Source organism: Myotis lucifugus, unplaced genomic scaffold, assembly GCF_000147115.1.
Source record: "Myotis lucifugus unplaced genomic scaffold, Myoluc2.0 scaffold_152, whole genome shotgun sequence".
NCBI classification, from domain to species: Eukaryota; Metazoa; Chordata; class Mammalia; order Chiroptera; family Vespertilionidae; genus Myotis; species Myotis lucifugus.
The window spans coordinates 1,140,989-1,165,988 of NW_005871200.1; the positions used below are offsets into that span (position 1 = coordinate 1,140,989).

The following is a 25,000-nucleotide window of genomic DNA, read 5'->3' on the forward strand; positions in this document are numbered from 1 at the left end:
ATAAAAAAAAAAAAAAACAACAAAAAAAAAAAAAAAATAAGAAAAAAAAAAAAAAGAAAAAAAAAAAAAAAAAAAAAAAAAAAAAAAAAAAAAACAATAAAACACCATATCGACCTACTCCGTCAAGTCGATAAACATCACAGCCCACAATAACACAACGAAATATATAACAAAAAACAAAAATAAACAAAAACTCAAAAAAGATAGACTCCGTAAAAGCGAACACAAAAAAACAAAATATAAATCAAACATGAACAACCCATAAAAAAATCAGTGTGTGTCTGTGTCTGTGTGTGTAACAAAGTAAAAGTCTGTGTCAGTATAAATAAATAAGAAAAATCTACAAAAGTATGACTCTCTCAGTATGTGAATGAGTCACTCTCTGTGAGACTGTGTGTGTCTAAGTGAGACAATGATCTGTCTCTAAAAGTCTGAACTGTATCTGTGACTCTGTGTCTGTGTCTGTCTCTGTGTGTGTGTGTGTGTGTGTGTGTGTGTGTGTATGTGTATGTGTGGCTGTCTCTGTGTGTCTGTGTCTGTGTGTCTGTGTCTGTGTGTGTCTGTGTGTGTGTCTGTCTCTGTGTCTGTGTGTGTGTCTGTGTGTGTCTGTCTGTGTGTGTCTGTGTCTGTCTCTGTGTCTGTGTGTGTGTGTGTGTCTGTGTGTGTGTGTGTCTGTGTGTCTGTCTCTGTGTGCCTGTGTCTGTGTGTCTGTGTGTCTGTCTCTGTGTGCCTGTGTCTGCCTCTGTGTCTGTGTGTGTCTGTCTCTGTGTGCCTGTGTCTGCCTCTGTGTCTGTGTGTGTGTGTGTGTGTGTCTGTGTGTGTGTGTGTCTGTGTGTCTGTCTCTGTGTGCCTGTCTGTGTGTCTGTGTCTGTGTGCGCAGTGACAGCCCGGGAATCTGCCTGGGGCTGCGGCGGCGGCCGGCGACCGGACCTTGAACCCTCCGCGTCAGCTGACTGCACCGCCCGGCGCGGTCTCCATCGGGCCCGAGTTACCGATTTCTCCCTCGGAAAAACGTCGGTGATGGAGAACCAGGTTTTAAGTGGGTGAAAAGATAAGAATCGGACCGGCCGGCTGAGGAGACGAGGCCTGGGGAAAGGGGCACTTGGGCCCAGCCCCCGCCCGCACTTCCGGGCCCCGACGCCGGCCGGGCTCCCCGAGGCGACGGTCCCAGAGGCCTCGCAGCCGCCCCAGGTCCCTCACTACGCAGCCGGGCGGCAGCACCCGGGCCTGCGGCCCCGGTTTCGGGAGCAGCGGCCGCCGCGCGCTGGCTCCGCACTGCGGCGTTACCTGTTGAGGAGCAGGGAGGCGGCGCTGAGGCAGAGCAGCAGGAAGCAGAAGAGCGGGTACTGGCGGCAGATCTCGCGCCCCACGTCCAGCCGCAGCCGCTGCTTCAGCTTCTCCCCCATCGTCCGCACCCAGGGCACCATCTCCACCGGCGGGGCTGGAGCTGTGCGACAGACTGAGGTCGAGGCGACCCCCATTCACCTCCACGCCTCCGCCCCGCCCGGCTGCCGGCCCGCCGGCCGACTCCCACCGCCGCCGACCGGCGGACTGTCCCGGGGCTGCCGAAGCCCAAGCCCCGCCCCAGGCCCCCGCCGCGCGTGCGCTTTCGACGACAATAGGGATATAAGCACCTTTTCCCCCGGGACGTCACGCCCTGTAGGTTGCATGGCTTCGTCTCGCCGCTCCGCCTCCGCGCTAGACTAGGGGGCAGCCCTTCCCGAGAGGATCCTGCGCCTCCGGGACCCGCCGGGAGGAACGACAGCGCCCCGGGGCTGCCCGGCCCTGCCTGCGGGACACCTCGAACTCGCGGGGCGGCTGGGGCTGTAGTCATTGTGACGCGCACCCGCCGCTCAGGCCCGCGTCCGCACCGGAGGCTTAGCGCGGGGGTGAGGACAGGTGTGAGCTGAGCGCCACGCCCAAGGGGGAGCGAGGAGGGACGCTTGGGTCCTAGCTGCGCGCGGGTGATTCCAGCCTGGATTACGGAAGAGGCACACCCACTGGGCCGCCACCCCGGCGGGAGATCAGTGCCGACAGCCCCGCGGCCTCCCCAAACTCCAAGGGTTTGGATGCGGCGGGTTGACAGGTTAGCTTGAAGCCCCCTTGCAGAGTCTCGTGGGGCTTTCGCTTTACTAAATGTTAACTACTGGAGGCATCGCTAACTCTGAGATACAGGAAGACCTCACCGTAAGAAGTAAAAGTTGGGCTGCGCGCTAAGCGCTTTCATTTAGCCTCTACACATTTCTCTCAGGATGTAAGTACTCTAGTTCTCTCCCATTTTACAGCTAGATTACTGAGGAGGAGAGGAACTCGAATCAGACACTTGGCGAAGCCGGGATTTGGAGCCTTTCTAACCCCAGAGACGGCGCGCTCCTGCTGCCAGTCCTTTCTCCTTCGTATCATCTTAACCTCCAAAGGGCAGATATGTGCTCAGAAATGATTTTTTTAAACAAAACAAAACGTGGTATATGTATAGTTTCATTAGTATTTCCCCGTGTTATTATGCCGAATACATGGATATTTAACGATGCATTCTTTTTCCGTCTGAAAGTGCCTTTAACTATTCTATTAATGGTAATTATTTAATTTCATTAATAGTATAATTATTACCATCCTTGATCACGAATCAGTACATATTTCTAATACTTTTGGATCAATATCAACACAATTGCTGGATCAAAGGGTAAGAACATGAGACATACTGTCAAATTTCTCCCCAGAATTGTCGAATTCGACAGTAGTACATAAAAGTATACATTTCTGCCCTGGCCGGCGTGCTCAGTGGTTAGAGCTTCAGCCAGCGAACCGAAGGGTTGCAAATTCGTGCGTGCTGGAGGCAACCAATCTATGTGTCTCTTTCACATGATGTTTTTCTCCCTCTCTCTCCTCTTACCACCACCCACCTCCCATTCTCTCTAAAAAAAAAAAAAAATCAATGGAAAAAATATCTTCGGGTTAGGATTAACAACAAAAAAAGTATCCATTTCACTGATCGTCCTCATTAGTTATTGTTTAATTAACATCCCAAATATATACTCACTAGAGGCCTGGTGCATAAGATTCATGCACTGGAGGGGTGGGGGTCCCTCAACCCGGCTTGTACTTTCTCACAGTCTGGGAGCCCTCCAGGGATGTCCGACTGCTTAGGGAAGAGGGCCTAAGCAATCAGTTGGACATCCTTAGCGCTGCTCCAGAGGCGGAGAGGCTCCTGCCACTGCGCTGTAGCCATGAGCCCGGCTTCTGGCTCAGTGGTGCTTCCCCTATGGGAGCACACTGACCACCAGGGGGCAGCTCCTGCGTTGAGCGTCTGCCCCCTAGTGGTCAGTGTGCATCATAGCAACCGGTCATTCCGCAGTTCAGTCAATTTGCATATTAGCCTTTTATTATATAGGATGTTGTTTCTGACTAAACCATTTAAAAGACTACTGTGTAACATCATTGGGAAGCTTAGTGCGATTTTTAATGTTCTGAAATAAATATCTAAACGTAAATTTCACTTTGTGGCTTTTTTTAAGTGTCTTTGAATCATCTATAAATCCTGGTTTATATAAACATAGGGCTTTACTGAAGTACAAATAAAAGGTGTATGTTGAATTAATCTACATGTATCAAGTGCCTACTGTGGGCTTGAGTACTCTATGATTGGGTAAATTACTTTATTAAATTTTTCCAGGAAGTTATATTGCCAGTCTTTTTTCTGTTTAAAAATTTGCTTTCTTAAAGGCATATTCTAAAATTGCTGTGCAACTTTTCACTGAGATCTGTTCTGTTCAAATTAAACATCTTTATAACAATCAACTAAAACATCTTTCCCATATAATTTTAGCTGAGGCAATTAGAATAAGCTAACTACTAAACAATAGGCAACTTAAATTTTCATATTACTCTTATGCTCGGAAAGTAGAAAATAAAAATAAATTTCTGCCATAGGAAATTCTTTAATATCTACACCTGAAGCAAGAAAAAAAATTTTTCCTGTTGCTAGACATCATTTAATGAAATAAAACTTTATTTCATTAGGAAAGTTTTTATCTCACTTTTATTTTTCAATTACAGTGTACATTCAGTATGTTTTGTATTAAGTTTGTGTTTTCTCTTTAACCTTATAATCTAATATCCACTTTAACATATACACAGACCTTGAAATTTTTTTTCAACCTTTTATTAAAAGTTTTGGCCCTAACCGGTTTGGCTCACTGGATAGCGCGTAACCTGCAGACTCAAGGGTCGCAGGTTCGATTCCAGTCGGGGGCATGTACCTTGGTTGCGGGCCCATCCCCAGTGGGGGGTGTGCAGGAGGCAGCTGATCGATGTTTCTCTCTCATCGATGTTTCTAACTCTCCCTCTCCCTTCCTCTCTGTGAAGAATCAATAAAATATATTTTTTTTAAAAAGTTCTGAACTTCCAATGGGGATATGGGATATCCACAATTAATCTTGGTTCTAAAACCAGCTCCACTTTCTATAGGAAATGTTAACTTGGTCTATCTTAACTCCTGGATCCTCAACTCTAAAACAGAAATACCTTCTTCATGAGTTATAGAGATTACATTGGGTGGAAACTGCCTATTAAATGTCTTTATACAATGCTTAATGCAAAAAGGTTTCTTATTTTGTGGATTTATGAACATGACAAAAACCAGCCAAACCAATTAGCTTTATTTAGATTATAATCTAAAATGACAATGATGTGAAGTCAAAGTTACCTTACAGGAAACTGAGAATTTAATGGCTGCCCTGAAGTTCTAAACCTGCAGTGTCCAATAAAGTAGCTAATAGCCATTATCTGGCTGCTGAATGTTTGAAATGTGGCTAGTTTAAATAGACATGTGTTATACCTATAAAATACACACCAGGTTTTGAAGATGGCATGAAAACAATATAAACTACCTCAATTTTTAAAACTTGATTACATGTTAAATAATATTTTGGAAATAATGGCTAAAAAATATTAACCTCCTATGTTTCTTCTATAATGTGGCAACTAGAAATTTCAAATTACCTTTGTGGCTTGCACTGTGTATATCTACTAGACAGTGCTGGTTCAGACTAATGTTAGCTGTGGAGAGTCAGTACAATTAAATACATAAATTTTTCATAAATATCACAATTATCATGTGTGCTAAAAATACATTTTCAAATTAAAAAAGTAAAAAATAGTTGATAATGCATTCACCTAAAGGGCTCATAAATTACAATCCAATAATATCTCCAATATTGGATATTTATTGAATATTTATAGAATTAGCAAATAAGTATAAGGCACTGTGCTAAAGGTGGTAGCAGATACAATGATTTAGATGAATTTTTCTGACCTCCAAAGGAGATATGTCACATATGAAAAAAATGTATAATAAAGGGCATATCTATACTAATAAAAGGGTAATATACTAATTAGACCAGATAGACTGGACGTCATTCCGGACATCCTTCCTGACAAAGCCAGGGCCCGGGTGGCACTGCCTGGCTCCCTGGTGCCTGCGGCCGGCCCGGGCGAAGCCAGCCAGGGTCCCGGTGCCTGCGGCCAGCCAGAGGGACGGAAGCCTGGGTCCCAGGTGCAGCGGCTGAGGCAGAGGCAGTTAGGGGCAATTAGGCAGGCAGGCAGGCGAGTGGTTAGGGGTGATCAGGCAGGCAGGCGAGCAGTTAGGAGCCAGTGGTCCCGGATTGGGAGAGGGTGCAGGCTGGGCTGAGGGACCACCCCCCCCCCGCCCCCATACATGAATTTCGTGCATCAGGCCTCTAGTTTATATATAAGGGCTGTAGTAGTTTTTTGTTATTGTTTTAACCCTTTGCACTCCGCTGTCCCCTCTCAGGGGATATCGGAATTCTAGCATATCACTCGGATGTCTCCTCTCAGGGGACATTGCAGTTTATTAGTGATTACGGGGAATTGAGTTATTTCAACGCAACTTTTTGAGACATGCATGTTTCCCTGAAGTTTTATCTTGAAATGGCACAAGAAATTAAATCAAAATATCGTAAAATTACTAAGATATATACAAGAAATGTCAGCGGGTTTTGTGTCGGATTAAACAATAAATTACATATTCCCGATGTGGGACAAAGAAAATGGGACTGCATTGTGTGTTCTAACAGGAAAACACCTGGTGGCAGGCGTCAAACCACTTATTACTGTCAAACATGCACTAATCAGCCTGCAATGCATATTGGGGAGTGTTACAAAACTTATCATACTGTACAAAATTATAAACAATAAAATATTGTTTTTTTTGCAAATATACATTCCTCGGTCACCCAATTCATATAAGTCCAATATCATTATAATACATTACTTGGTTCCAAAATTATACTAAATAATACGAGGGTCTGTAAATGCACGTTTCCGCCGCAAAGTAGCGTCGAGTAGCTGGTAGCCAATGTCCAGAATGGTTCGGAGTGCAAAGGGTTAATGACAGGTGATGGCAAAGGGAAACTTCAACTGATGAGGATGGGGAAAGGCTTCCAGGAAGACAATAATTTGAGCAAAGACTAGAATTTCTCTATTTGCTTTCAGTTAATTTTCAGAAGTCATGCAGCACTAGGCAATGTTAACTATTTAAAATGCTTTTAAGTAATTCAATCTGTTGTACCAGTAATCAGACCTCCTTAACTCTGATGACTCTGAATAAACACGAATTTGTTGAGGGCCATTATTTGTGTGGGCTGAGTGTCAGGAAGAGGATAAATGAATACACGCTATCCTTAGAAGCCATTTCAGTCCCTACTTCTCACAGGTGACCCCTATAATCTTGGAGCATGCTCTCCTATCACAGGATTAGCATTCGCAAACCCACTTTTCTCCCCTATGTCTCAAAGCATGAGGTTTATATTTTACATTTTGTGGCAGTGTTATCTTTAGTCTTAATTTTACATCTCATAAACCTCTTTTTCCCACAACCTATCCTCTGTATCAACCTCTGGAAATTAAGCACCTGTTAAAGAAACCAATGAACTGATTTTTTTACTCCAAGAAATATTCCTTTCCTAGGTTTTCAAAATAGGAACTCATTACAATGGAGAATATGTAATTCAAGGAAGAGCATCAAGGGATTTTTATGAATAGTTTAAGATGTTCAAAATGCAGTTATTACTTTCATATTTAATGCCTTCCCCCCTCTTGTGGCGACAAAGTAAAACCTCAAACGGTAAGATCTGAAGAACTACAATTTTAAACAACCCACTGGCTCAAATAGATACTCTCTGGGTAAAAGCTCTTTTGACCATGAAATTCTGGGTGGTCTTAACACCAAAAACTTAAGCATTCAATGTTTGTCACCTTGTTTCTAAGATATAATGGAATAGCCATCGTCTCAAACCTCACTTTCATAGAAATAGGTAGTTGGTTATAACTTCAGAAAATGTAAATTTAGTAACTGATTAGAAACTGAAAATAATGCTCACCTGCCTGTTGATAAATATTAAAGATCGAGTGGAAAGGCACTTATAATCTAACACTACCGTTCATCTTGTATAAGATGACCAATGTTTTTTTTAACTACTTTTCAAAGTTACTCTTTAAATAAAACATTCCACTTTCTTTTTTTTTCCAACCTGGACACATGCCCTACCAGGAATCAAACTTTGACCTCCTGGTTCATAGACCGATGTTCAACCACTGAGCAACACCAGCTGTACTATTTTTTGTTAACTATAGAGACAATGGCTTTCTTTCATAAAAAGTCTTAACAATATTCAGATGTTTAAATATATTTTCACCTGACTCCAATAACTTCTAAAAATATTTTGGAAAGGCTTTGCAAATCTTCCTCTTACCTCTTGATAAGATACACTTTAAAATATAAAAACAAAAGCACTTTCATGTGGTACATATAAACGACCATCAATTAGGCATAGTTCAGAAATCATGAAAATCACTAACATTGATACTTCAATTCCAAGTCTAGTAAGGTTACTAACAAATAATTAAAATCATCTTCACTAACTTTTGCTATTTTGATAAGCTGATCCCAGCTATAATAAACTCAATATATTATATCCAAGTAGAAATCTTGAATAAGAAAATTATGAAATCCTTATTGAAAATGTTTTTAACAAATGAGGACACCTGAGAAAGTGCCCTTTTATTTATGTATTTATTTTTATTGTTTTCAGAGAGAAAGGGAGAGAAACATCAATGATAAGAACTATTGACCAGTTGCCTCCTGCACCCCCCTACTAGGGATTGAGACCACAGGTCGACACTCAACCACTGAGCCATGCCAGCTGGGCCTTATTGAAAATTGGAAAAAATCCTCTATATTGAAAGACAGTTACCATTTAAATTTAGGGATTTTAACTCAATGAACATTTTACAAGTCTGAATTTTGAGCATTATCAGAAAGTCACATATAATCTTTACTCTCCAATTTTGTAAAAACATTTCAAGATATATCTTTATTCAATACTAGAGGCCCGTGCACGAATTCATGCACCGGTGGGGTCCTTCGGCCTGGCCGGCGATCAGAGCCATCTCGCCCAGTCTAGGAGGAGGGACTGCAGGAGGTTGGCTGGCCAGGGGGAGGGACTGTGGGAGGTTGGCCAGCTGCGGGAGGTTGGCTGTGGGAGCACACTGACCAGTCGTTTGGTCACTTAAGTTTATATATACACACACACACACACACACACACATATATATATATATATATATATATATATATATATAGAGAGAGAGAGAGAGAGAGAGAGAGAGAGGGGGGCCTGGTACACTAAATTCGTGCACTCAGGGGGGCCCCTCAGCCCAGCCTGCCCTCTCCCAGTCCAGGAGCCCTTGGGGCATTTCCAACTGATGGCTTAGGCCTGCTCCCAGCCTGCAATTGGACATCCTTAGCGCTGCCACGAAGGCAGGAGAGGCTCCCACCACCGCCACTGTGCTCACCAGCCGTGAACCCAGTTTCTGGCACACTGGCCACTAGGGGGCATCTTCTTGTGTTGAGCATCTGCTCCCTGGTGGTCAGCGCACATCATAGTGACCAGTCGTTCTGCCATTTGGTCAATTTGTTTTTTTTTGTTTTTTAATATATATTTTATTGATTTTTTAAAAATATATTTTATTGATTTTTTACAGAGAGGAAGGGAGAGGGATAGAGAGTTCGAAACATCAATGAGAGAGAAACATCGATCAGCTGCCTCTTGCACACCCCCTACTGGGGATGTGCCCGCAACCAAGATACATGCCCTTGACCGGAATCGAACCTGGGACCCTTGAGTCCACAGGCCGACGCTCTATCCATTGAGCCAAACCGGTTAGGGCTTTTTATTGATTTTTTTACAGAGAGGAAGGGAGAAGGATAGAGAGCTAGAAACATCAATGAGAAACATCTATCAGCTGCCTCCTGCACGCCCCCTACTGGGGATGTGCCCGCAACCAAGGTACATACCCTTGACTGGAATCGAACCTGGGACCCTTCAGTCTGAAGGCCAATGCTCTATCCACTGAGCCAAACCAGTTAGGGCCATTTAGTCAATTTGCATATTAGCCTTTAATTATATAGGATAATTAAGAACTCTATTGCAGACGTTCAGACAGCAGTTCTATTAGTTGTATTCTCAGGTTTGTCCTTTAATGTTTTTACTTATTTTTAGAGAAATAGGGAGATGGAGAAACATCAAGCCCACAACCTAGGCATGTGCCCTGACTGGGAATTGAACCAGCAACTTCTTGGTGCATGGGATGACGTTCAACCAACTGAGCCACACTGGCCAGGGCTGTTTGGTGTTTTGTTTTTACTTATTTTTTTATATATTTTATTGATTTTTTACAGAGAGGAAGGGAGAGAGATAGTTAGAAACATCGATGAGAAACATCGATTAGCTGCCTCTTGCACATCTCCTACTGGGGATGTGCCCGCAACCCAGGTACATGCCCTTGACCGGAATCGAACCTGGGACCTTTCAGTCTGCAGGCCAACGCTCTATCCACTGAGCCAAACCGGTTTCGGCTGGTGTTTTGTTTTTAAATATATAATTAAAAAGATTAGTTCACTTTCAGCTCTTGAGACTAAGAAGAAAGCTTCTCCCAGAATGCTCACAGAAACAGATGGCAGTATTGGAGCAATTTTTGTAGTACTTCCGAGTTAAGAATCCAACAATAAATATCCCTATGTAAATAGTCCCTTTCATGTACTGGGTTTTCAAATGTTGGTAACACATTATGTATTACTCTTAAATTGGTTTAAGCCTACTTATATATTCAGCTTCTGCCAGTTTCTTAGCTTTCTTCCACTATGTTAAAGCAGCATATAAAACTAATGGGAGGATGGAAATTGTGATTACCACATACACTATTGAAAGGTAGCAATAACAACAAATATATAATTTAAACTAGAGGCCTGGTGCACAAATTCGTGCATGGGTGAGGTCCAGCCGGCCCGCCCCGATCAGGGCCGATCAGGCCACGGGAAGAGGCTACGGGCCAAGTTGGCCAGCCAGCTCCGCCCTCTGGTCGAATTCCTGGTTGAACTCCCAGTTGAGGGGACAATTTGCATATTAGCCTTTTATTATATAGGATGATTCTGAATTCTTTTTGGTGGTTACAAAGCATAGAAATATCAAATTTTAAAATGCTGCCAGATGCTTTAAAACCATGGTTTACTACTAAAAGTTATCTTATGCAGGTTGATAGATTTTGGGTTTTGACTTGTTACAAACCTATAGTACAAACAATAAAAGAAAACCCAGGTAACAGGAGAGTGAAAGTCAGAAATTTTATCTTCACATTCTAATTATACATGTTCCTCAAGGATACTTTGTTGATCATTTTAATGCACCTACAACAAGGAGACTTTACTATTTGGGCTGAAGAGGATTTTTGTTTGAGTGGTTGGCTTGGATGGGATAGAACTCTTAAGACACCCAGGCATCAAGACAAGGCAAGCAGAGTGTTTATAGAAATTATCAAGCTGAGGCCAAATTATAAATTTTTAAATTACATATGTGGCTTGTATTTTATTTCTATTGGACAATGCTGTTGTAGACTCTACAGATATGGAGAGCCATAATAATTAAATGTGCCATTCAGAAATTTGTTGTTTAGAAACCATTTAAGATATTTGTAAATATGAAGTTCACCCAGACCTGAAGGGTAAGGGTAGGACTTGGATAGAGAGGATATTTCAGGCCTATTCAGTCACAGTAAATGATCAAATGTAGCTAGCTGGATGTGATAAGAGAAACTAATAGGACATATTTGCTGACAAAGCAGAGCACTCTAACATGTACAGCAAACAGCTGAGATTATCAAGACCTGACATTAAACAGGAGTCCACATAGATGTGATGCCAAGCTGTAAATATAAGTGAGATCTAGGCGACATGTATAGAGAAAAAGAAGGAAATGAAGACAGATAAGAACAGGGCAGTCAGAAAATATCAGAACCAGCAGAGTGCCAAGAAAACTTTTCAGGTAGAGTGATTCAGTGTAGCTTAAAGAAGTTACAGCTTTTGAAAAAATATGATTTTCCTATCAGGCTACTGGTATCCTTCCTTTGACCAGCTCTTGAAAATAAGAGGAAAATCAAATTAAAAGGGGAATGAATCATTCTAAAACCACCAAGCTGCCTAAAAGGATGCAATAAAATGCATTATCCTGATAATGAAATTTGTGGGGTTTCAACCTAAAGACAGTTTACTGAGGGGCATGTAAGAGATTGTTGTGCATAGAACAGTTAATGCTACTTTGGATTATTTGTTGGCCCTACAATTTTTATAACATTTTTTAATTATTAGCAATAAAAGCAAATTTAGGAGGTTCAACAATTTAGCCTTTTATTTCCTTATCAGGTTATTATATTACCATTATACCAAATGAGAATTTTGCTTAGAATTTCAGAACTAAGAGACGAGATAAATGAATACTAAATCTAAAGATTAAAAAAATGTAATTACTAACACAAAAGTAGGTCCATGTTGCTCATATATTAATTTCATCTGTTATTCAGGCTAACTCCCATCTAGTACAATATTAAAACAATAATTTAGGGTATCTGGGAATAACCTAAATAATGCTTGATACAATTTTCTTCCTCAGAATATACAGGCTCCAATGTTTCCGTAAGTGTTAGAAAAATATTTGTCCTACTCTCTTTCTCAAAAAGTAAGTATCACAAAAATAATATACCAGGAAATGTTCATGTATGTAAGCTATTACTGGGTGAAGTCTTTTATAATGTAACATTTTCTATATATTGTGAAACTAAGCCTTCACAATAAAAGTATGAATGAAATGAAGCAGGAAATCCTCTAGGTAGAATTTTACCAAAAACACAAGCTATATCTCACAGAATGCTGAGCTGGGGATTAAGTCAGAATTTAATCTTTTTACAAGAAAAGAAACTCAGGACCAAAGAAGTTATATTAGTTTGTATATAGTTCCTTTAAATGTCTCAATGATTAAGAAAATGTATTTTCATTGTTTTTTCACCTAGAACTATTGGGGAAATAAAAGGAAGTATAGTTGACCTCTTTTCCCTTAGATTGTCAAATAAAAAAAATGACTACAACCAATACAATAGCCATCTGGTGTGAATCAATCAAAATTATACCTATTAGCCCTAGCCGGTTTGGTTCAGCGGATACAGCGTCAGCCTGTGGACTGAAGGGTCCCAGGTTCGATTCTGGTCAAGGGCACATGCTCGTGTTATGGGCTCGATCCCCAGTAGGGGGCGTGCAGGAGGCTGCCAGTCAGATTCTCTCTCATCATCGATGTTTCTCTCTCCCTCTCCCTTCTTCTCTAAAATCAATAAAAATATATATTTAAAAAAATACCTATTATTTTGTCAGATCAGCAAAAAATGTATTTTAGTGTGCCACAGAATTTTAGTGATTAGTTTGCGTGTGCCAAGAGATGAAAAAGGTTGAACATCACTGATCTAAGTCATTGAAATTTTGAGACTGTCTCAATGCACATACAGTATTTTTCGTGACCTATACTTATAAAATTTATATAAAGTGAATGAATACATCTATATTTACATAAAGGGTACATCATACACCAGAGCCTTACTAGAATGGGAAAGCTCTATTAATACAAGAGATTAGCATGACTTATATCCATCAATTTTAATTGAATGGGTCTCAGTATACTAATTAATAAGCTTTATCTTCCGCTTCAGTTTGCCTTTGTCTGTGTCCTGACAAAAAAAAAAATTTACCCAAGATTTTTGGTAACAAAAACCTTGAAAGTCACTTCTTCCTTGATGTCAGCTAATAAATATTCATTATCACAGAACCTAATTATAAACTAATGTTTTGGTACCTGAAGAGGTCCTTAATAGGCAAAATAATCTAATTTTTTTGAATTACCATACTTGTAAGTTTTTTTTAAGGATTAAAACATCCTAATTACCAAATTAAGGGGAATCTGACACAAGAGTATTAAGAATATATTCCACAAATAGATTACCATGGATTCTCATCAAATCCCAGAACATCAAATCTATAGGAGGTAGATTTGAGAGATCCCGCTAAAAATCAGGAATGTAGTCTCATTACTGGGTAAAATAGCATACATGAAGGTAGCTGTATTAAATGGAAATAGAAAAAAAAAATAATGCCTAATGGTTTCTTCTTTTTTAATGTGCAGAAATTGTATACTAAAACAAAACCTATAGTGCCATTCCCAAAAAGGCCTTTTAGAATAATCTGCTTTGCAGTCAAGGGTGTCTGCATTAAATGTCTAAACAAAATTTGCATCATTAGTCACAAAATGTCTTCTATATACTCATAGCATATCAGGCGCTATACTGTTTTTAAGTAAAATTTATATACAAACATTTCCTAGACAATTTAGTTTAAATGAGGCATGACATGGAAGTAATAATACAGATTAAGGTAGTTTCTTCTAATAAATCCAAGGTAATGTACATCATATTGTTGTATTTTACCCAGTTCTGTTTAAAAACTAGCACTTTTTTTATTATTTACACAATTTAGGTAGAAAAGATGAAACTGAGGCTCATATTACTTTTGCACTCACAAGGCTACATGGAATAGGAGCCATTTTTCATGGGAGGGATGAGTGGGAAGCAAAAGCCAAGACCTCTGGCTTATAAGAGATGGAAAAAAATTTCAGTGACTGAGGGCTGTAAAAACAATTTCAGGGTCAAGTCCCCCCACCCCCCAACCCCCCCCCCCACCCCGCACCTCCAAGCTCAAACCAAATAACCTACCAGGAGTCAGTTGGGCCCACCCTTTCTGGCATTGGAAGGGATAGCCGGCTTGCCTGTCTGCTCCTAAGCAAGCTAATATAAAGCCTGTTAGTCCTCATGTTCTTCTCACACAGAGAACTTAAGTCACCTCAGTGGACAGGCCCAGTTATAACCCAAGTGAAAAGAAGGAATTCTTACCATTTGCTACAGCATGGATGCAACTGGAAAGCATTATGCTAAGTGAAATAAGCCAGTCAGAGAAAGATAAATATTACATGACCTCACTCATTTGTGGAATATAAGGTGAAAAGCAAAATTCTCAGCAATTAAGAAACCCTTAAGACTTCAAGTTAAAAAGCAAAATAAAAACCTATGCACAGATGCCCTGGCGAGTGTGGCTCAGTTGGTTGAGCCTTGTTCCATGCACTAAAAGGTTGCTGGCTGGATTCCGGGTCAGGGCACACTCGTGGGTTGTGGGCTCAATCCCCAATAGGAGGCATGTAGAAGGCAGCCAATTCATGTTTCTCTCTCTCCCTCTCCCTTCCTCTCTCTCTCAAATCAATACAAACTTTTTTAATTAAGAAAAAAATGCCTATGTACAGAATCTCATAAAACTTTAGAAAACCAATTAACAACAAAAAGTTAATGTGTAAGAAAAAAGGATTACCTACACATAAAAAATGCATTCAAATCAGATGGTTACAAGCAACACTGGACACTACAAAACAATGAAGTAACAACTCCAAAGTTCTAATGGAAAATGAAATTGTAGTTTGAATCCTATGTCCAAAGTGTCAAACGAGGGAGCAAGGGCGAAACTATTTTCCCATATGCAAGACTGTTACCATTCATACACCCTTTCTGAAAATATTACCAGATAATATACTGCAGCAAGAATAAAAGAAAATCTAAGAGGAAGCTATGAAATCTAAGAAATAGAATCCAGCAATGGTATGGGGAAAAAAAGAATCCTAGAATGACAAGAATACACAGAGCATTAAATGATTAAATAGCCCTAGCTGGTTTGGCTCAGTGGATAGAGCGTTGCACTGTGGCCTGCAGGGTCCTGGGTTCGATTCCGGTTGGGGGCACATGCTCGGGTTGCGGACTCGATCCCCAGTAGGGGGTATACAGGGGGCAGCCGATCAATGATACTCTCTCATCATTGACATTTCTATCTCTCCCTTCCTCTCTGAAATAAAAAAAATGTATTAAAAAATGATTAAATAACCAGAAGAGCTCAGTAAAAAGAAATCAGAAACTCAAGAAGAAAAAAAATCAAGTTATGGTTCATATTTTAGCAATGGCATGAATCTAACCAAATGAACATTAAATCATTTTATGTCTTAGAATTTTGCCTTCCAAAGGACATAGAATCTTGTCAAAATAGGATTATCTATGGATCTAAGAACATCACCCATTTTAAATGTTGCATTTTGGCAATCTTCAGTCTAGAGACAAAACATGTCAAAGTGTCATAAACCTGACAGCAGAAAAGTAAAGATGGAATTACCAGGAACTGGGAAATAAAAGACCAGAAAGTACTGAGTATGCTACTTCCTCATCTTATAGTGAGGAGCAAAAGATACTAAACTGTGTAAGTAAAGGCTTAAGTGAAGTTTGAGTAATAAAGTTAACCAATTGAATTTAAAAGTTCAACAAAAGGAGAATAGAATTAGTTTAAGCTAAATTCCTCACAAGGGGTAAATACTGCTTAAATTTATTAAAAGAGATGCAAGCCCTGGCCGATTTGGCTCAGTGGATAAAGCATCCGCCTGCAGACTGAAGGGTTGGGTCCCAGGTTCAATTCCCATCAAGGGCACATGCCCAGGGTTGTGGGCTTGATCCCCAGTAGGGGGCGTGCAGGAGGCAGCCAATCAATGATTTTCCTTCATCATTGATGTTTCTATCTCTCCCTCTCCCTTCCCCTCTGAAATAAATAAAAAAAATTTTTTTTAAAGTTCTTACCACAAAATAAACTTTTAAATGAAAACAAAAGAGATGTAAGAATTGAGTCATTATCCTGCCCAGTAGGGTGATTCAGTTAGTTGGAGAATCAACACATACACCAAAAAAGGTTGTGGGCCCAATTCCTAGATTGGCGGTTTGATTTCCAGTCAGGGGCATAAGAGTCAGACAATTAATGTTTCTTTCTCACATGTTTTTTCCTCTCCCTCCCTTCCTCTCTCTAGAAAATCAATGAGGACTAAGAGGGGAAAAAAAGTCATCACCCCTGTGAACTGACTAGGGTGCAGAGTCGACTTTTGTATCCTGTACTGTATCGTTTCCAGGTCTTCTAAATTTCCTTTAAAGTATTAAGTTAAATTATCAACTAAGCGTGTATAATAATACCTTTTTCCATCAGTATTCAAACTAATACATACAGGGTGTCCCCCAAAAAATGTATACACACTTGAACAGCTGATAACTCAAACTTGAAAATGAAATTTTAATAAAGTCTTTATAATTATTCAACAGGTCTATACATTTTTGAAGGGACACCCTATATAATCAGACACCCTTTTCAAGATATTGAACTTCAACCACCTACCAGCTGAAAGGTACATGCAAGCCTATTCATATGGATGCAACCATTGCTCTAGCTACTTTATAGTATGTATGATTCTCAGGAATAGCTATTGTCAAGACCTTATAGTTATCTAATCTTCATTTTTTTAATCTTCTCCAGAGTGCTCTGCAAAAAGAACCTTATACAAACTTTATGAACGTAAAACCAACTAGATTCTTCATCAGCAAAACAAGAATTCAATATTGAAGTACTCATTCCTCATAAATAAACGAGTATGGACAGGGTTTGTAGGTCAATACTGTTTTGTTCAGCAGCTTGAAATTAAGCTGAACATCAGCATAAAGAAAAATTGCTGGGCTGGGTTGTTCTAATAATTACAATTAGAAATAAACATAAAGCTGCCTATAAATCTCAAGAATTGTCCCTTTGCCGAAACCGGTTTGGCTCAGTGGATAGAGCGTCGGCCTGCGGACTGAAGGGTCCCAGGTTCGATTCCAGTCAAGGGCATGTACCTGGGTTGCGGGCACATCCCCAGTAGATGTGCAGGAGGCAGCTGATCGATGTTTCTCTCTCATCGATGTTTCTAACTCTCTCTCTCTCTCCCTTCCTCTCTGTAAAAAATCAATAAAATATATTTTAAAAAAAAAAAAGAATTGTCCCTTTAACTTCAAGACAATTGATTTTTTTTTTAAACATTAGATGATTTAGCCCTAGCCGGTTTGGCTCAGTGCATAGAACATCGGCCTATGGACTGAAAAGTCCTGGGTTCGATTCCTGTCAACGGCACATGCCTGGGTTGCGAGCTCGATCCCCAGTGGGGGGCGTGCAGGAGGCAGCCAATGATTCTCTCATCATTGATGTTTCTATCTCTCTCCTCCCTTTCTCTCGGAAATTAATAAAACTATTTAAAAACACATTAATTTGCATGTGGGTCTTCAGATTAACTTACATGACCATTTCATGCTCTTTAATTTTTAAAAGCTTTCCATGTTATAAAAGTGGTTTAAAATTTTGATTCCCATTTCAAGTGACCATGCCACAATTAAGCCTAATTCAGAAAAATAAACTAAATTTCCACCAAACTGAAAAATATCTGGAAGAGTATTTTTAAATGCCTACCTAGCACCTTTCAGATTTCCCTGCCATGAAGAGCTTCCAATCTTAAAGGCAAACAAACAAGATAGAAATTAAGTAGCTTTAAAGTAGTAATTTAGACTGATAAAAAAGGCATTAAGCAGGGATAAGCAATATGCTTATATATATATATAATTTTTTTTTTTTGAAGTAAATACAGAATCTGCAGCTGGGCCCCTTAGCTTTGCTTATGCTGTCCTAAATGCTAAATGGATCTTTAGGAAACCAAGAGTTAAACTAACATTTCTTTTAATTTTAGAATAAAAGGCTTTTTCATCAACTTTTAATTTATAAATGAATATGCAGTGAGGAGTACCTAGAGGGAACAGCACATTTCCTTAATGTTTAAAGATTCCTAGGAATCCAGTTTCTGCAAAAACTATTGTATTACATATACATTGGGCTGCAGAGAATTGTATTCTGCCAATTCTTATAGATGACCTTTGAAGTATCGCTCATTATTTCTGATTTTCCTCCAAGCTCATTCCCAATATTAAATATATTGAGAAACACAATCAGTATATATGCTTTTCTAGCTTTTCATGTTAAAAGAAGTTAGAGCAATTTTAGAGGCCTAATTCCTGAGGCTTCCAATTTAAGCAACATCAATACCAAGACGTTCTTCTTAAAAATGAAGCCACAAAGCTTTCTTTACTCATGACAAATAGATGCACCTTGTCTGGCAATTTTGTATTCAAATGATGCAATGCTGGCATTTTATAATTCTCATTAAGAAAAAAGAGACACTAAACTTCAAATGAAAAATTGTTACATAAATGTCATTCAAATTTCCTTCATTTAAAATTAACATCTTTAGCCCTAGCTGGTTTGGATCAGTGGATAGAGCATCACCCTGCGGACTGAAGGGTCCCAGATTCGATTCCAGTCAAGAGCACATGCCCAAGTTGTGGGCTCGGTCCCCAGTGAGGGACATGTGGGAGGCAGCCAATCAGTGATTCCCTTTCATCATTGTTTCTCTCTCTCCCACTTCCTCTCTGAAATCAGTGAAAATACATTTAAAAATAAAATTAATATCTTTAAAAGAGCCACACCAGAGGTGATGTTATTTTGGATATTTCTATACTTTGGAAGACCAGATTTTAGAATCTCCAACTCTTTTCTACAGATTTTATATGATTGTAAACAAGTTCTAGTCATATTCTTTAATATCCACATCAAAACCTTTGTCCTTTTGCCTTGAAAAAGTAAAATTGGCTATAGTTCGTAAATGACAGAAGATGGCAATTCACTTGGGCATCCTAAAATACTCTCCAAAACATTTTGATATTTTGTCACAAGAAGCTTTCCAGAATACAAGTTAAAAACCTAATAAGTCAGGAGGAAATGACAATTCATTAACATTACAGACAGCAGACTCTCCGATTAGAACTTATTTTAAACCATTTTATAAACAAATTAAAAATCAGATATCCACTGAGGCTTGTAAATTACTCTAAAATACCCTCATCTTTGTCTTAAGTTTATTGCTTGTTAGGAATACACTTTAGGAAACAGTAATATCTGAAGATGCTAACTTCCATAGTGGTTTATTAGGACTTCTCCCTAACCCAGAGTCTTACTCAACATCATTTCAACCAGAAAAAAGTACTAATTTGGTATCTGCACAGGGAGCCAGAAAGGCAACATAAATGGTTTACAAAATGCCCGTGGTGAATATTTCCAGTATAAAACTGTGACTGTTACAAAATGACAAGTTTTCATTAATGAGAATAAATTTTACTAACCCTAAATACAAACTAATCTCTGTACTAAGGACTAAAAGGACTTTTGTCCTAAAGTAGCCAATACTACCCCTACTGCTTCCTCCTTGAAGAAAATCCTAAGTTATGAGCCAACCCCCTCAACCACCACCCCAGCCCAAGAAATGTATTTAGAAGTTCCCCACTCTTTGATTTGCCAACTTAGCTTTATGAAACACATTTTAAACTGTTCACCTACCTAATCTCTTTTGCAGTCATCTAAATGTGCCACATTTAAATAGATTTATTTGTCCACTCCCATTTCCTGATTTACTTGCAACCTAAATCTCATTTCCAAACCTTCAGAGACAATGAAAGAACACTGCAGAGTAGGGCATGGAAATTACCATGAACTTCTTTCACGTGCATGACCACGGAATTATTTTCATCAATTAAAATTAAGTGAATACCAACATTTATATACATATCCCACCATGTGCTTGAATTAGAGATCTTGGAGAATTTGTTTTTACCATTGGCTAGTTACTTGGAATGTATGGATAATAAAAAGATGAGTGAGCTCTGATTCCAAGTGTCTATTTAAAAGCTGTTAAATGAAGAACGATGGAGGACACCCACAATAATTCTTGGACTCCTGGAGATCCTAAGACATGCTACAAAAATAGGTCTTTATTCTTAGGAAAATATAGTCAGAGCTAGCTTCCTTATGCTATACATAAAATCTTAACATCAGAGGCAGTACAGATAGTACAGATAGTTTTTGAACTGATCTCCAAACAAGCACAAACCCACTACGTTGAAAAGAACAAGTAATTTGAGGTTTTTGGCAAAAGACAGTACTTCACACATCTAATCCAAATCAAAGAGCCTGCAGACAGTTTTCAGGGAGATAAAAGGAATGAAATAAATATAAATTCTATGGATAAATAAATGTAAGAGAATTTAAATAAGCTAACAGAACTATTTTTTAAATAAAAATACTAATCAGGTACAAGCTTTTGTTTCTCATGCCAGACTTCTAAATGTTTATCAGACTACTGTTAATATCATTAAAAACCTAATCTTGGACCAGAGCATTAGTTTTAATACTGTTTTGCATTTGTAAAAAAGACTTGTTTTTCCAAACTAAATGCTGCTGGTCGTGAAAAATATTTTAGGTGTATTACTGAAGGCAGACTGTGGTGCTAATAGAACTTAAGTACTTTAAAAAGTGACAGACCAAAATGTCTATCTACTAATTTGCCCACAGTTAAAAACATCTTTGAACATTGGTTTATAATTAGCATCTGAAAAAGTAGTGGCATGCCCTATTGAGTGGTATGATTACTGAGTAATTAGTACTATACATCATCCCCAGAAGTCTGTTCATTGTATGTATTTACTTAAGTTCATTCATTTTATACCCACCACTGAATTCCTATGCTCAGATAAAAATTTTATATACATCACTGGGGAGAAAATGGTCATGTGGGTATTCTTGAAGTTTTAGGAACCTGAGCAATCATTTACTCTATCTCCCTCCCCTAAATGCACAAATTCCTTCTGCTTTTTCATTTCTCCCCTTAAAATAGACTACATGTCATACTTACTTTGTAATAAAACAAGGTGACCTTCTGCTGTTTCTGGTGATTTTTTACTTAATCAAAAAAGCTGTCCTGAATGTGACAATTTTGCCCAACTAGCATGATGTTCACCCTGATATTAAATAAGTCTTTTCAAATATCTTATATACAAGTGAATACCCCAGATCACCCCATCAATCCATTTCTGTTCTTCATATTTTATCACAAGGAAAATATTTATATTTTGTTAAATCAAACTTGCAGTAATTGGTAAATTTCTCATGATGCAACAACTGCCATCATAAGTGTGCAACCACTCTTTTTGTGCTCAATCTCTCCTTCATCTCTAACATCTGATTCAGTTGCAATGGCCAAAAATCTTCCATATAAAGAATATATTCAATACAATTTTCTCACAAAGCAATTTTCTGAAAACTGATTAAATTTATGATCACTTTGATTGCCAAGTAGTCTGCAGAAACAAAATCTTGCGTCTGTTTTGGTTAGGTAACTCTAACAATCAGAATGCATTTACGGATACATTTTTCACCCCAAGGAAGGGACTTCACTCTTGGATATAAGACCCATTCCTTGACAATATATACAAAATTTCTTTAACTTGTCATCTGTCCATTCTTTGAAGCTGTCAAAGCCAAGAACCCATAAACAAATCACAAATAGCAATAACCTACATTAGTTAACATTCCCCTTTTAACATGTTGACATTTTTACTAAAGGATTAGTTATTTTTGCATTTCCATTTCTCATATCCCATGACATTCCATATAAATTGCATTATTGCTTTATAGGCCACACAACATTCCAAAGTATGTTCATATGCATTGCCTGTTTTCCTTGATTTCTGATAAGTTTGATACTGATTTTACTACAGAAATTTAAGTTTGAAAATACCAGTTAGTATTTCTTCTCAGAACTTAATTGTTCACATCACTAATCACTACATGCATATTTAGCTCTGATTATATTGCTCAAAAACTGCACCCATTATCAGAACAGTGCAAATGATATTTAATTTTAAAATTATAATGGCTTGAATTCAGTTATTCAAATGAACACTGTCAAGTTAATTTCACTTGAGTGTGTATATATTTCATCACTACTGTTTACATTACCCAACAATTCTTCACAATTTCTTTATATCAGTTTTCCCTCCCAAATCCCCAAACTCAGAATGGCAAATAGTCTTAGAAACCCACAGCTCCACATTTTAATGTTTTTAAGAACACATTTGTGAACTCACAAAAATGTTCATCTTTCAACTGTGACAATGCAGTTCTTGTTTAAGCCAAATAAACCAGTCCTAAAATCCCAATGAATAATTGAGAATTAACTTAAACACCTTGACAGTGTCCCTTAAAAAGGATATGACAGTAAAGTGCCAATAGGCATGGCAATGACCTCTTTGATGGGATCATTTAACTCCTTGGAACTGGGAAATGCCAGCACCAAAGATTACACTGAGATTCAATTTTACTGAAGGCTACATTTAGTTTACCCACTTTTCACAAACCTATTATACGTATATTGTCAAAATGAAATGTAAATGTTTTGTGTAGCCCTCAAACTTACACTAAGATTTCAAAGAGATGTACTTTAAAAAAGCACGGGGTAATATATAAAATCAGTGGCAGAAAGTTTCATTAAGCACCAGGAACTAATTTTTGTCACCCCATACTCATTTTGTAGGTAAGTTTCAATAACCGGCAAGGCACATTTACATATATTCCAATGAATAGTTATTGACAAATTTTAAATTACACTCTATGTCCCAGCTAACCCAGTAACTGACATACAACATACTAAAATGGTTTATTAAGATAACATAAAAAACCAGTTAATGTGAAACATACAGGCTATTGGCAACCACTATTCTAAAATTATGTAAGTACAAATAAACATACTGAAATGTGTGCAATTCTAAGTTTTTAAACCAGAATATCTGTATACTAACACACATTTATATTAATGACACATAAAAAAAATAAAAACTTTATTACAAAAATAAGTTACACTCGCCTCCAGCTTACAGTATAAAACAATTTTATTTGCAGGAATGCAAAATGATTGTTTGTCATGAGCATTTTGAACATATGACATGTCTAAATTTTGTTAAATTTGCATTTACTGGGGGAACTGGTGTGTATAAAACCCTAAGTATAATAAGCTCTGGTCTTCATCGTGGTGCCTATTGGGTAGTGATATAACTGCAGTATCCCTTTGGGGAAGGGAAAAGGGATTTCTTTATACCAAGTCCTAATTAAACTGTAATTTCACTTTTGACTTTAAGCTATCAATTTTGGACTTGGCCAAAAAATTTCTGAGGGTGATTCAATAGAGGATGCTTCACCACTGAACACTCACTGTCATCAAGGTGCTTTAGAAAATTAAAAACATAGCACAAATGATTGTATTCTATTCTACAAGTTATCATGACCTGCATAAGAAATGGAAAGCTGATTCACGTTTTTGCAGTGATCAGCAATAAGAAATGCACTAATGAAACATACCTTTACCTAAAAAGCTAAACTACAGCCATATACTAATCTCTATGATTTATGAAAAAACTTCAAAATATCCAAATGTCAGGCTTCGCTGTACAACTGTCAGTTTTAGTCTGACTTTTTATAAAGGGACACTGCAGTATTTAGTACAAGTTCGGATGCACTTTTTTGAACATCTGATGTCTTACAAAAGTAACATCTTCCTAAACTATTATACATCCAAATAACTACAATATCTGAAGAAGCAAGGCTGCTTTTTCAGCCACAAAATACGACAAAAGCAAGGCCTGTTATGATGGTCATGAGGAAGTCTTACAAGCCTCTGAAACTAAAGGCAATTAAGAATGTTACATTTGGTATATTAAAATCTTACCCTCATATCATTTAACAAGCCTTGCTTTTATCTACAAAGATTTTTCTATGTACAGTACAGACAGGGTATAGTTCAATCCTCTGCTACTGAGGTAGTTAACCAACCCTTTTAAAAAAGGTTCTGAAAAGAACCACTATCTGGAATGCCTGACTAACCAGCTCTGATGATTACACCTGAAACTGCTTATCTGAACACAATTCAAAAGTGATTATTATAAAAAAGACAATCATGATTAACCTTGGTGAGCAGAAATAAAATTTAAGGATACCAACAATGGTATTCATCTATACCACTGCAATAAAATTTAAATGCACAAATTCAAGAGAATATTTTAGAAAACCACTGCTGGGATCCTTAATTTAAAAAAACAGGGGAAAAATCTACTTAGAGCAGATTTTTTAAAGAGAAGAACTTTATTCTTTATTAAGATACCATGCTAGAAGTTATGAAGAATTTCTGTTGGAACACATTTGGAAAATAGAGTAGCTTTAGTTTAATAACTTGCACTGCAGAGAAAATTGTTAAAGAAATTCATATCAAAGTCCAAGTATTAGTTCAATGTCCTGTATTTGATTCCATGATCTTCACAGGAAGGTCTTCTGCAAAAGAATATGCTCCTATACAGCCGTGATATTTAAGGTTGCTTGATTTCCTTACCATTACTCCACTGCAAGCTTCTGGTGTAATCCCACATAGCAAGTCAGTCTTCATTGTAACAGGTCAGGACCGGCCTCGACCCCTTTTCCCTGCTAGCCAGGTAACAAAAGGAATCAGTTAGATAAATCACTTTAAGTTTATAATGTGTACAAACATATGATAACATTAAAAAAATAAATAAAAGCTTTAACAAAGTACTTCTTAATATAAAGTCTAACCAAAAAGTTTCCTTTAATAACTATTAACTTCTTTTTGCTTGTTTTTCACTTGTTTGGAGTTGAGGTTTTTGGTTTGCTTTTGTGTCCCTTGTGGGGTGGGGGAAGACTGGATTGAGGTTCAAAACCTCATTTTGTTCACAA

General features: G+C 38.3%; 2 protein-coding genes and 1 long non-coding RNA gene across 20 annotated transcripts in view; 1 reads left to right on the top strand and 2 right to left on the bottom strand.

Moving 5' to 3' along the window:
* Nucleotides 1–1,561, bottom strand: part of SNX14 (sorting nexin 14) — a 74,050-nt gene extending 72,489 nt beyond the window's left edge. For 4 of the 8 annotated variants that reach the window (XM_023759349.1, XM_014461378.2, XM_006095338.3 and 1 more), the window contains exon 1: nt 1,288–1,561. In XM_023759349.1, the coding sequence (XP_023615117.1) occupies nt 1,288–1,481 (194 nt within the window). In that variant the 5' untranslated portion in view covers nt 1,482–1,561. The remainder of the gene's footprint in view (nt 1–1,287) is intronic. The other 4 variants (XM_023759350.1, XM_023759351.1, XM_006095340.3 and 1 more) reach the window with 1 other exon arrangement.
* SYNCRIP (synaptotagmin binding cytoplasmic RNA interacting protein) overlaps nt 1–25,000 on the bottom strand; it is a 59,683-nt gene that overhangs the window by 8,889 nt on the left and 25,794 nt on the right. For 5 of the 11 annotated variants that reach the window (XM_023759361.1, XM_023759359.1, XM_023759369.1 and 2 more), the window contains one exon: nt 22,896–24,733. In XM_023759361.1, coding sequence (XP_023615129.1) covers nt 24,705–24,733 — 29 coding nt within the window. In that variant the 3' untranslated portion in view covers nt 22,896–24,704. Of the gene's footprint in view, nt 1–20,174; nt 20,396–22,895; nt 24,734–25,000 lie in introns of those variants that run through there. The other 6 variants (XM_023759367.1, XM_023759360.1, XM_014461387.2 and 3 more) reach the window with 3 other exon arrangements.
* LOC111827345 lies at nt 1,728–17,159 on the top strand. The gene is made up of 3 exons (XR_002830853.1): nt 1,728–2,254; nt 16,621–16,703; nt 16,832–17,159. It is a non-coding gene; the product is annotated as an uncharacterized LOC111827345 (long non-coding RNA).